General features: G+C 39.3%; 2 protein-coding genes across 3 annotated transcripts in view; both read left to right on the top strand.

The window, feature by feature from the left end:
• LOC129534866 (carbonic anhydrase 5B, mitochondrial) overlaps nt 1-9150 on the top strand; it is a 39375-nt gene extending 30225 nt beyond the window's left edge. Inside the window, exons 5-9 of one of the 2 annotated variants that reach the window (XM_055393379.2) lie at nt 345-440; nt 978-1040; nt 2117-2272; nt 5000-5194; nt 8888-9150. In XM_055393379.2, the coding sequence (XP_055249354.1) occupies nt 345-440; nt 978-1040; nt 2117-2272; nt 5000-5179 (495 nt within the window). In that variant the 3' untranslated portion in view covers nt 5180-5194; nt 8888-9150. Of the gene's footprint in view, nt 1-344; nt 441-977; nt 1041-2116; nt 2273-4999; nt 5248-8887 lie in introns of those variants that run through there. The other variant, XM_055393378.2, reaches the window with a different exon arrangement.
• Nucleotides 9151-12494: 3344 nt separating this feature from the next.
• Nucleotides 12495-13559, top strand: part of ZRSR2 (zinc finger CCCH-type, RNA binding motif and serine/arginine rich 2) — a 30346-nt gene continuing 29281 nt past the window's right edge. The window contains exons 1-2 of the mRNA XM_055438194.2: nt 12495-12685; nt 13075-13154. Coding sequence (XP_055294169.1) covers nt 12645-12685; nt 13075-13154 — 121 coding nt within the window. The 5' untranslated portion in view covers nt 12495-12644. The remainder of the gene's footprint in view (nt 12686-13074; nt 13155-13559) is intronic.

A 13559-nucleotide genomic window follows, 5' to 3' on the forward strand; every position in this document is an offset into this window, starting at 1 on the left:
TGGATTTTGTATATGAGTGTTTCATGCAAATCAGGATGGAAATGGACAAATGTTGCTCCCTCACTGAAATGTTATTCACTTGGAGATATATATATATACACATATATGTGTATACAAAATTTTCACCCCAAATAAAGCCTATTCCAAAGCAGTATTAATTACTGCCCCTATATATATTTCTTCCTGTTCTTTAATTATGTATTATTTTGCACCAGATTTTCATATGCTTGTCTCAGTGGCTTTATTTTGGGTGAGGAAGCACAGTAAATGTCATATGTGAATAAGGCTGTTTTTGAGCAATCCTACATGATCATGTGTAAAACCGTCTTTTAATGGTGTTTCAGCTTCACTTGGTGCACTGGAATGCAGTCAAGTTTGAAAACTTTGAGGATGCAGCACTGGAAGAAAACGGTTTGGCTGTGATAGGAGTATTTTTAAAGGTAAAAAAAAAATCTTACTAGCTTTAAATGATATATTGTATCCTAGGATGAAAAGATACAACCTTGCAATTTTAAGTTCTAAAAATATTGAGATAAAAATAATGTTTAAAATACAAGGTTGTTATGAATATATTTCAAATGGTATAGAAATGCACAGTCCAGTACGGTAGTCACAAGCCACCTGTGGCAACTGAGCACTGGAAATGTGACCACTTAAAAGAAATGTGGCTACTTTGTGGAACAATTTTTAATTTTAATAACAGAAATGATGCTTAAATGGAGCAGGGCACCTTCGCCTATAGGCACGCTGACCCTGTAAGCAAACAGCCTGCTCAGTTGTTCTGTGTCTAATTGAATTCAGTGATGTTTAAAACATTCTAAATTACCAGTTTAAATGTAGCTTAAGTAGTATGGTTGGTTCGTTTTTATATAATCAGCAGGTGGTTAATTTTAATTTACATTCTGTTGCAGTTTCAAAAGTGATATGTCTATTGTATGTCTATTGTTTTTTTTAGCATTTTCTCATTGTTTCTTTAGCTAGGCAAGCATCACCAAGAGCTACAGAAACTGGTGAATATTTTGCCATCAATTAAGCACAAGGTAATTTTTTCCCCTCTAAATCACTTGAGATATAGTTTATGTTTCAATCTCAGAGTGGAGACAATAACAGGGCATTTTGAATTGGGAAATGTAACTCACCTCAGTGTAACTGAGGTTCTCTTTGAAAGTCACCCCTTAAGACAACTTGCCATTTATAATGCTTCTGTTGAGAGAGCCTCTGGCCCTGGGACACTCTGCAGGGGACAGAAGTGATCCTGTTGGTGGGCATGGACGGCTCTGCCCACCATGGCTGCCACGCCACTGAACACTCAGGGACTCAAGAACTCAGGAACATAACGAGTCCCCTTCTCGGCCCCAACCCCTGCTCCTTCTCAGTCCTTGTGCAAACCCTCAGGGCAGCCTTCTGGAGTCTAGCTAACCTCCCACAGGCGGGGAGCAAAGTTTGATAGAAACTTGGTTTGTGCAGTCTTACAGAACAATTACCGCTTCCTTCAGGGTGGATATTTCTGTGTGCCCCAAAGATTATTTGTTCAATATTCAGAATCCCAGATGGGGCTACTCTCTGAAACTCTATCCTCTCTCTTCCCTCCCCCTCCCTGCCTCTGTCTCTCTCCCCCACCTCCTTCCCACTCCTTCCCTCTCCATCTCCCTCTTTCCTCTCCCTTTCTCTCTCTCCCACTCTTCTGCCCTCCTTCTCCTGTCCCTGTTCCTCCCTCTCCCATTCTCAATCCAGGATCCTGTCTCCTCCTAATGCACTGCATTTTAGAAAGGTGAATTCTTTTAGTCTCTCTTGAAAATGAAAAGCCTCCATGTTTATGCACCAGCTACTACCTAATGCGTCTCAAAGAGTTCAGGGGAGCCAGCCTGCGCTAACCTCACTAGAACTGAGGGAGAAATGGCTTTTGCTCTGTTCCCACTGAGGACTGTCAGAAATACATGGTTAATTGTAAGAACAAAGCAAGAGTGTGATTTTGTCCTAAGGTGACCAAAGGTACCTGGAGCTCATCTGGATCACTGCAGGTCCTCAGACTCCCCTAGAATCATCACCACATCATATGATTCCTGAGTGCTTTTCACTATGAAATAATGACTCAGTGACTCCTTTTCTTGGCTAGGACACACTTGCAGAATTTGGGTCATTTGACCCTTCCTGTCTGATGCCTACTTGCCCAGATTACTGGACCTACTCGGGATCCCTGACTACACCGCCATTGTCTGAGTCTGTCACTTGGATCATTAAGAAGCAGCCTGTAGAGGTTGATCATGATCAGGTATGTTCTTTCCACATTTCTATGTAAAGAAATTCTAGTCTGTGCCTTTAAAACAAGGATGAGCTCAAACTTTGGCATCAGTTTTTACTATCTTGTAATGCTTACAAATTTTTATTAAAATGTGCTAACATCTTGTGTTACTTTGGATGTGAATTAGGGAATGCTTCAAATTAACTAGAGAGAAGAGTTAAAATTTAGGAAACATAAGTTTTTACTTTCATATTTGACAATTACATGTGTTTTATGTATTGTATATTTTATATGTAAATATGAATCTTTATGTAAACAAGACCCTTTTAAAGGGAAGATGAAGGCTGAAAGTGGATGTGCTCAAAACTCTTTAAAATCTTTAAGGGAATTTTGCTATGGAACCTCAGGATAAAAACAGAAGCCAGCAGCATGTGTCCAGAAATTTTAAGTCAGTTGTTTTGACCCTGGAGTTTATTTTTCCCTAGAAACTAAATAGGTGTTAATTACTATGTTAACCCACAAATCCTATTTAATTCATAATATAAGTGAACTGCAGTAGTATTTGCTTATGCTTGCTTTATGGGATTTTAATTAATCACAAAGCATTTTCACAAGAACAAAAGTTCCAAAACCTTTTTTACGAAGCCAGGATAACTGACACCAACATCCACCAAAGATAGGACCAAAAAAAAAAAAAAAATATATACAGACTGATATCTCTGAAGAATATATTTTTAAAAAAGCTACAATAGGGACTTCCTTGGTGGTTCAGTGGTTAAGACTCCACCCCCGCAATGCAAGGGACTCAGGTTTGATCCCTGGTTGGGGAACTAGGATCCCACACATCACACAGAGGTTGTGGTTAAAAAAAAACAACAAAAAACTAAAATAGTATTTCAGAAACAGAATCCAGCATTGTGCTAAAAGAAATATATATTATACTCTGTTGAAGTAGTATTTATTCCAGTAATGCAAGGATGGTTCAATACTAGGAATGATATTATTTATCATATCAATGAATCTAAATATAAAAATTATAATCATTTCCATAGATTCTTAAAATGCACTAGCACAATTCAACATTCATGTTTTTCTTTTTAATTTTCAATAAAATATGAATGTATGGAGACTTCCCTAATTTTATAAAATAGATTGATCTCAGTTCTAAAGTAAGTAGGATGCTTAATATGGAAAAGAATATTACTATATTAAATTTTAAATTAAGCCTTATTCTAGAAGTAGTATAATTAGTCAAGAAAAGAAAAAATAAATTAGAGAAACAATAAAAGGAACTACTACAAAAATACAATAAGTCAGTAATTAGTGGAGTACAATATTAATTTCTAGATATCAGTACCTTTGACATGCAGAAATCACAGTCAGTTAAAAGATATAATGGAAGAAAGAATGCTATTTATAATGGAAAGAAAAAATACAAAATATCTTGGAATCAGCTTAACAAGAAAACTTAAAATACTCCTGAAAGACACAATAGACTTGAACTGATAAAAAATTATTTCCATGTGATTGAACAGGAAGACGTCATGAAGATACCTGTGATGTCAATTCTCCTTAAGTTGTTATTGTCCATGAATTGTTTATTCTCCATAAACTTGATGTAATCCCAATAAATATACCAATAGGATTTAAAAAATAGGCTACTTCTGGCCTCATGTGGAAAAAAAAAAGTATAAATAAATAGCCAGGGAAAACTGTGAAAGAGAAAATGAAAGATGATTAAATCAACCAAGTTACAAAGCCTCAATAGTTAAATAGTGTTGTGTGCTCAGTCACTTAGTCCTGTCTGATTCTTTGTGACTCCATGGACTATAGCCCACCAAGCTCCTCTGTCCATGGAATTTCCCAGGCAAGAATACTGGAGTGGGTTGCCATTTCCTCCCCCAGGGGATCTTCCCAACCCAGGGATTGAATCGGAGTCTCCTGCATCAGCAGGCAGATTCTTCACCACTGAGGAAGCCCAAATAGTGTTGTGCTGGTACACAAAGAAATCAATCATAGAATGAAATACGTAGATTCAGAAATATGTCCAAGTAGATATGAGAATTTAGTTTATGATAAAGGTTGCATCTCAGCTCAGTAGGGGGAAAAGATGAGATTATTCAGTAAGATCAATGGGGACAACTGAGCAGACACTTGGGGACAAAAAGTTGGATCAACCATTTAAACCTTAGACAAGATTATATTCCAGATATATTAAGTGTTAAAAATACTGCCATAAAAGTCCTAGGAAAATCTTTTCATACATCCAAATGGAGGAAGCTTTTCTAACCATGTATCAAAACCGGAAGTCACAGAGATAGCAACTAGTAGACAACATAATTTAAAGAAAAAAAAAATTTGAGTAGTGGAAACCACCATAAGACTGGTCTTGGGGACCTATGCATTTAGTCTATTACTATCCTTCATATTTAAGAATTGATATAACATGGAAAAATAAATAAATCAGAGGTTCAGTGGCCCATGTGAGAACTTTTCAAATGAAATTTCAACACAGAAAATTCAGTAAGAAAAAATGTTAGCTGTCATCAATAATCCTAGTTGCCTATAATCTTACCACTAAGTGTTAATTCATTGTTCGGATAAATCCTTCTGGTCTTTTATTTATACGGATGCACATAAATCCTTCTGTTCTCTTAGCTATATAAATGTATACAAGTTTAAAATGAAAGTAATTTATTCATGAAGTAAAGCTATCTTTCTATTGAAAATATTTATGCTTCCTGTTTCCATTTCTAGCTTGAGCAATTTCGAACCCTGCTCTTCACTTCCGAGGGGGAGAAAGAGAAAAGAATGGTGGACAACTTCCGCCCCCTTCAGCCCCTAATGAACCGCACTGTCCGCTCATCCTTCCGTCATGACTATGTGCTAAACATACAAGCAAAACCCAAGCTTCCCACCAGCCAAGTGACTCCCTAAGATGCCATTATCTAGGTAGTTATCTTGCTTAAATATATACTACTTCTTTAAATATATTGTTAACTAGACTCTTCTGAATGGCTGCATTTCAGTTCAGTTCAGTCGCTCAGTCATGTCCGACTCTCCGCGACCCCATGAATCACAGCACGCCAGGCCTCCCTGTCCATCACCAACTCCCGGAGTTCACTCAAACTCATGTCCACAGAGTTGGTGATGCCATCCAGCCATCTCATTCTCCATCGTCCCCTTCTCCTCCTGCCCCCAACCTTTCCCAGCATCAGAGTCTTTTCCAGTGAGTCAACTCGTCACATGAGGTGGCTGTATTTAATAACTATAAACGAGCCTTTCTTCGTATGGCAGTGTTCCTTAGTCTTTGAGGGAAGCTCTTTAGTAAACAAATTTTTACTTTTATTGCTAGTGATGTTTATTTTTACTTTTATTGCTAGTGAAGTACCAGTAAGAGATACAAGTTTCTCTTATAGCAACCTGTTGGTAACTGTAACATCTTTTTACATGCAACATTTTTGAGCTGTCTTTTTATGTTTATCAATTGGCGATTCTATAGACTTATAAGTAGGGATGAGAATCAAAAGATTTAACAACTGGAAGGAAAGTTATGACCGACCTTGATAGTATATTAGAAAGCAGAGACATTACTTTGACAACAAAGGTCCGTCTAGTCAAGGCTATAGTTTTTCCCGTGGTCATGTATGGATGTGAGAGTTGGACTGTGAAGAAAGCTGATTGCCGAAGAATTGATGCTTTTGAATTGTGGTGCTGGAGAAGACTCTTGAGAGTCCCTTGGACTGCAAGGAGATCCAACCAGTCCATTCTAAAGGAGATCAGTCCTGGGTGTTCATTGGAAGGACTGATGCTAAAGCTGAAACTCCAATACTTTGGCCACCTCATGCGACGAGTTGACTTACTGGAAAAGACTCTGATGCTGGGAAGGGTTGGGGGCGGGAGGAGAAGGGGACGACAGAGAATGAGATGGCTGGATGGCATCACCAACTCTGTGGACATGAGTTTGAGTGAACTCCGGGAGTTGGTGACGGACAGGGAGGCCTGGCGTGCTGTGATTCATGGGGTCATGGAGAGTCGGACACAACTGAGTGACTGAACTGAACTGAAGGCACAGTCACTGACCATCCAGAATGCAGGGTTTTCAGAAACAGCCACAGGACCCAGATTGGCACTTCTTGGTTGAACATTGACTGTGTTTTAGGTATATCTGATTTTAAAACATCAATCTGTATTCTTTTATAACGCCTTCTCAGTGGGTATATGTGCCTCAACTCTTAGTTGTCATCACTAACACATGATATGATTACTTACTATCAATTAATAATATAGAAAAAATATTTTGTAATCCTAAAAACACAAGTGTATACTTATATCTGGAAATTCTTCTGCATTTCTGAAAGCCAGATGTTCTACTTAAAGGCTTGATCATATAGAAAGCATATGCATTCTGAGGAAAATATAACCACAAATATGTTCATCTCAACAAAAAGAAAAGAAAAGCATATGCAGAACATTTTAAAGAAAATGCTTTGAGTGCCTAGAACTTAAAATGCTTTCATGATCTATTTTACAGAAATATTTTTCAAAAGACTAGTAATACAATAGTCTATGGTTTACAGTATTATTTTGCATTGTATGTACCCTGATTCATAGAATACAATAATATTTTCCACAATGAAAAAACTATCTTGACTTCCCTTTAAAACTATCTGAACTGTATTTTATTTCATTAGTTGAGGTTCTGTGCAAGGTAGGAGATAACATAAATGTCCTAATTTATACATTGGTTTAGAAGACTTTCGCTATAATAATAAGGAAAGAAACTCATCAGATAGGTAAACCCTAGATAATTCTACATACTGTGAGGAATCCAATCCAGAGTTGCCCTTGCTTGTAAATATGTGGAATGTTTCTAATTGCCTACAAGCCTGTATTCAAACTCAATACTGCATTTACTAGTATATTTGTTTCATTAGTATGCTAGTCATCTGATCTGTAAGATATGGTTGGATGAATATACTTAACACTACTGAACTATACAACGAAAAAGGTTAAGATGTTAAATTTCATTTTAATGTGTATTCTACCACAAGTAAAAGTAACTAATAAATTCAGTAGGGAAAAAAATAAGGTTGGAGTTGTATGTTTCAGTTTAGGGGCATATCTCTGCTCTTAAAAAAGGAAGAGGGTGAAGGCATTGCTTCTACAGTGCATGCTTTCTCTGGAAAATGGAAGCATACATGCTCTAGGAAATGAATAAAATTCTTTACAAGATTAATATGGGGAAAAAGTTATGTTAACTTTATTCTTTTCTGTTTTAAAAACCATGCCTGCGTGCATGCTCAGTAACTTCAGTTGTGTCCAACTCTTTGCGACCCTATGGACTGTAGCCCGCCAGGCTCCTCTGTCCATGGAATTCTCCAGGTAAAAATACTGGAGTGGGTTGCTATGCCCTCCTCCAGGGGATCTTCCCGACCCAGGGATCGAACCCACGTCTCCTGTGTCTCCTACATTGCAGGTGGATTCTTTACCCACTGAATCACCTGGGAAGCCATTGCAAACCATAGTTATCTTTAACAGGTACACACATGACATATGCACAGGCTTCCCTCCTAGCTTTCTTGCAAATTCTTAGTGAAAAATTCTATTGCAGTGAGTCTTCTATATTTGAGTGAGAACCAATGCACAGAATGCCTGAGCTGCCCTTCCATCTTAGAGATACAGAAGATATTCACAGGGTGTGTCCAGGTTGGCCAACCCTGATTAACTTACATCTAGTGTTCTGGTGTGGAGAAGGCAATGGCATCCCACTCCAGTACTCTTGCCTGAAAAATCCCATGGATGGAGGAGCCTGGTGGGCTGCAGTCTATGAGGTCGTACAGAGTCGGACACGACTGAAGTGATGCAGCAGCAGCAGCAGCAGTGTTCTGGTGTAGTTTTTAACAGTATCCTCTTTCACTCTCAACCATGTCCTGCTTTGTATTAAAATTGCTGCTCATTTTCATTACATAATATAATAAAACCCTTTCTTTACAATGTTAATATTTGTTAAATGACTTTTTGTTCCTATTAGTTTCTTTGAGTCTGTAAGATGTTTGTAAAATTAGCGAGACAACATGCCGATCAAAAAATGACTGGAAAACTCATGAGGGATTTACTAGAGAAGCAGGAATGGAAAGATCCATCCAGTGCTCCTCAGCTTACTGGTTTCTATGGGACCAGTGCACAATCTGCTGACACCACCAGTAGGGCAAGCTGCCGGCCCCTTTCTCCTTTCCCAGGGCTACATGGGTTACGGCGAGGTTGGTTATTCTAAAACTGGGCTTCCACCTCAAAAAAGTTTAGGAAGATGCCCTTCTCCTTATCACAGGGGAGTGGGGGGGTGGCAGGGTAGGGGGATGGGGCAAGGAGAACACATTCTTTTTGCACAATATTAGCAAAAACACAGTACTGTAATCACTTTAGGTATTTTTCTATTCACTAGAAGACTCAAATTTTTATAACTATTCTACTTAATGTTGTATTGTCTTTTCAATTCAACTTTAAGTTCTTTCATATCAAATTTTACTGATCAAAATGGATACAGTTCAATTAAGTGAATAAGCTCAATTTTGCCATCTAATTAGTACATATTAACAATACTGGCTACTCCACCTATAAATAATACTGCATTCTTGTTGTTAGGAACTGAATGTTTGTGTCCCCTCAAAATTTATACATTGGAAACCTAACTCCCAATGTGATGCCATTAGAAGATGGAGCCTTCGGGAAATGACTAGGTCATGAGGTTGGAGCCCTCATGATGGAGTTAGTGATCTTATAAAAGAGACCCCACAGAGCTCTCTCAGCCCTTCCACCATGTGAGGACACAGAAAGAAGATGGCCGCCTATGAATCAGTAAGAAAGTATTCACCAGACACCAAATATGCCATCTGCCACCACCTTGATTTTGGACTTCCCGGCCTCTAGAACTATAAGAAATAAATCTTGTTATTTATAAGCCATCCAGTCTGTGGTATATTATTATGGCATCCTGAACAAACTAAGACACTTGTCCCTATATACATTTGGATTCCTGCTTTTCAAATTCAACCTACTCTTCAAAAGTGGTACTTTGGTTTGGGTTCTAGGTGGGGATACCATCTGCCACCATTCTAACAGTTGTGTTACTCTGAGCTTATCACTAGACAAAATAATCAGTCAGAATGAATAAAGAATAACTTTATTCACTAATAACTGAAAAAGAACTGATTGAATAAAGAACTGAATAAAGAATAATTACCACTGGATAGCTCCTTCCTCCAAAGAAAACTTTTAATCAGTTGTACATATATAGATTTATAAGCATTTTCATATTAATATGCATTTATAAGTATCTTATCTTGCTATTTTTAGTGATGATAACTGTAGTCTGGAAAATATATAAAGCCTTTGGCATAGCAATGAGTGTTGAAGAGGACTTGAGATTCCACTGTATGTCCTTGAGTAAATCTGGTGATTTAATAATGAAATTAATGGTAGGCAAGAAATGTTCTTTCATGAGAATTCCTGCACTGACCATTCAGTGAGTCCCAGTATTACTGTCCTACAAGAGCAATAAAAAAGCCAAATTAATTGAAAGACTCCCAACCTGGCAAAGAGTAAACATTTTTTTCTTGCTCTCCCTTTATGCTTGCTATAAATGAAAAAAATACAGTTATGGATCATTCTTTTGTCATTTTATAATAATTAAGACTCATTTAATAATAGCATATTTGCAATAGCATTATCTATTACATTTACATATTTATAAATGTGAAATATTTTAAATGTAAAGTAAAATATTTTCTTTAACTTTTTAAGAATAATCAGCTATTTCCTACTGACAATTTAAGACAAAAATTTAGGCTTCTTCCCATAGATAAGGGATAAACCAAAACATGTATACCTGAGAATAAGTAGAAGTTGTATTTCAGGCACCAAGAAAAATAGAAAATACATGTTACATTACAGGATAAATATAAATTTGTTCTATTTATCAGAATGTCATAGTAGACTATATCTTTGCATTACATTTTTGCATATCTTATTTTTATCTTATGATTTATCAAATGATGGGAACTATAGTTTGGAAATGAAACTGGCTTTTAGAGTAACTTCTATAATGAAATTAAGTTGAGCAATTTAAACTTATTCATGAAAATGAATTCAGCAGTTAATTGTTAAAGATAAATATCTAACTCCTATAAATGAAGATTTATATTCACTTCTAAATCATAATAAAATCTAAATCTGTATCCTTTTAAATTAGGAGTATCTTCCTAGAAGACATCTTCAATTATTCTGACATGAGAGTCTGGTCTGATTCATAAGAAATGTTATAGCAACCCAAATACTGATGCTTTAGGCAGCAATTCTCAGCATAATTCCTGGTCACAGAAACCAGCACAGTTGGAGATCTGCACAATTATATTTTGTGCCAGCCAAGGAATTCTCTAGTTAGAGGCTATAACTGTCAAATCTCCACCTTCAAGAAGTTTAAGATATAGTGCAAGATGAAATCTTATGGCTGCAACAAAGTACAATATAGTGTGATAGGTGTTATAAAAGGTGAAATACTTGTGCAAGGAGCACCCATAGGACAAGTATTTAATCCACTCTTGAGGGGGTTGGGAAGTTTTCAAGCTACTGCTGCTGTTAATAACTACTAATGTTTTGGGGAGACTAATTATCGCCAGGCACTATACCACTATATAGCACTATATAATGCACTATATAGCATTTCCCTGATTTTTACAGGTGAGAAAACTGAGGACTAAACATTAGGAACTGGGAGTTCCCTGGCAGTCTACTGGTTAGGACTCAGCCATAAAAAAAAAAAAAAGATCAGACAGTCAAGGCTTGAGTTTCCCAGTCCATCCAACTCCAAAGTCTGTGTTCCTAATTACTGATGCACTGAGCTGAGCAAGGCCACCCTGGAGCCTTGTTTATTCAAGTGTCTTTGTAAGAAAGAGTAAGGCAGAGTTTATGAAGAGTTTGGGCTTCTGCTGAATGATTTCAGGGAGGGACCAGGGAAACAGGCAGCTTAGTAATTGGGTATCTCAGTAATTTTGATTTGGATGAGAGAGGAACAAAGACAAGCCAGGAAGGAAGTTATCCAATTATTAAAAGAAGGCAGTTGTTAATCCTTTTGCAGTTGCAACGTGTCCTTGGGAGAAACGTTTTTTCTTGGTTTTATGTCTGTAAATCACAGTCTAATTATTAGCAGGATTGATTTTGCTTTCTCAATCTCTGACTCTTGTTGCCCCAGTTTAATTCCTTGTTATCTCTCACCTACACTGCTTCATTCCGGCTGTATCCTTTATACTGCAAACCAGTCACTTACCTAAAACACAAATACGATCACAAAAGCCTCAACTCAACTTGCAACGGTTCCCTATTCCCTACAGAGCATAATTAAAGCTTTTGGGAATGGCCTTTCGCCATAACCAGCCACCAAAATTCTCGCGGTTCTGGCAGATTCCACGTTGTTTCGTCGCTCAGTGCCTTTGCTTGTGCTGATTTACCTGCAATTCCATTCCCAGCCTTCTCCACCTGAGAAACAGCCCTTCGTGCCTGTGTGCTAAGTCGCTTCAGGAGTGTTAGACTCTTTGTTACCCTATGGACTGTAGCCCACCAGAGTCCTCTGTCCATGGGATTCTCCAGGTCAAGAATACTGGGGCGGTTTGCCAGTTCCTATGCCAGGGGATCTTCCCCACCCAGGTATCGAACCCACGTCTGTTTCCTGCATTGGCAGGCGGGTTAGCTCAACTGCCAACTGCCTTCAAAACAACTCAGGCATTAGAAAGCGCTCCTTGAATTCCCAGGTGGCCTATGTAATGTAAACTGAGTTGCCTATATCATACAATCTTATCTGTGAATTGGTCCTTCTCTGTCTCTAGGTTGGAAATTCCTTGGGAGCAGAGGTTGCACCTCTGTAGCCTCTAGAGCCGGCAGGTGTCAGTGGAAGGGGGAGGAGTGTAGGGCTCTGTCTAAGGCGACGATAAGTGGAACCACGAACGGAGGCACAGCCTCGGACTGGAAAGGAAGGCTAGCCGCGTTGTGTAGGACGAGGCTTCGTGAATGGATGACGAGAAAAGGAGAGGTGTGACTAACTTCTTGACCACAAAACACCTCACGAGTTGGGGAGAGGAAATGATAACGCACTGGGGAAGCGCTACGAGAGAAGAATTACTTACAGGGCGGGGTAGGTGCCCCAGAGGATTTTTCGGGAAGGAGACATTTAGTTGTGCAGACTTTTGGAAGACGAGCTACCTACCCCGGCCTTTAGTCTTAGGTCAGTCGGAGGAGAGAAACGCTCCCCTCCACTCCCGCCCGAGAAGCCGCACAGCAACTGCGCCTGCGCACGTCCTCAAGCCCGCCTTTTCCGGCCGGCTCCTGTGGGCGTGGCGGCGCTGGCAAGATGGCGGTGCCCGAGAATATGGTGTTTTCGGAGAAGCTGAGGTGAGCTGGGTTAGGAGAGATGAGCTGCCGAGAAAAGGGGACGAGCAGACCGAGGCTGGGCATGGAAGATGTGCAAGCATGAAGTAAAGGGGAGCTGGGCCAAGCAGACGAGCCACCGCGGCAGCTCTATCCTTTCCCTGGGCGCTCCTGAATTACCAGTGGGCATCTGTGGGCTCAGGGAGGCGAGAAGGGGAGCAGAGGGGGATGGAGAAGACCTGCCGTGTGCGCATGGGATGGCGAGGCGGTGGTAAAGGCATGTTCTGTAATTAAAACACGGGAAGCAAGACTTCACTGTTGGAGTTCCTGCCACTGGGCGCGGAAGAGAAGGGAGCTCAGGCAGCGCTGCAGTTGCTGCTGCTGACGCTGGAGTGTGTGTCTTGTTTTTCCAGCCACAAAAAGTACAGGGCCGCCCTGAAGAAGGAGAAACGAAAGAAACGGCGACAGGAACTCGCTCGACTGAGAGACTCTGGTAATGGACTTTTACTTATCTTGTTTTCTGTGTATGCAATTGTTCCCACGACTCCCGTCCAAGTGCTGTTACCTGAAACACAGTTGCTTGTGGCCACGACCCCTCAAAAAGTTGTTAGACCCATATCAGAAACAATGGTAAAAGTACTTACTCGAGGGGGAAGAAGTCATGGTGAATCATCACCCACTGATTACGTGGAAGTATTTATAAAGTATCTAATATTACAGGTGCAGGCATCATGAATTACAGCAGCTAGCACAGCCCTTGCACATAGTAAGTATTCGGCGAATATTTTTCTTTGTAAAACCAGCAGGATTCGAGGGGTTTAGACATTTTGCAAGTTTTTCTCAAACTACACTGAGAGACCCCTTGTTGATCTTATTTAAATACATACAGATGAAATTA

Source organism: Moschus berezovskii, chromosome X, assembly GCF_049115385.1.
Source record: "Moschus berezovskii isolate FMDL1 chromosome X, NW_MosBer_1.0, whole genome shotgun sequence".
Lineage (NCBI taxonomy): Eukaryota > Metazoa > Chordata > Mammalia > Artiodactyla > Moschidae > Moschus > Moschus berezovskii.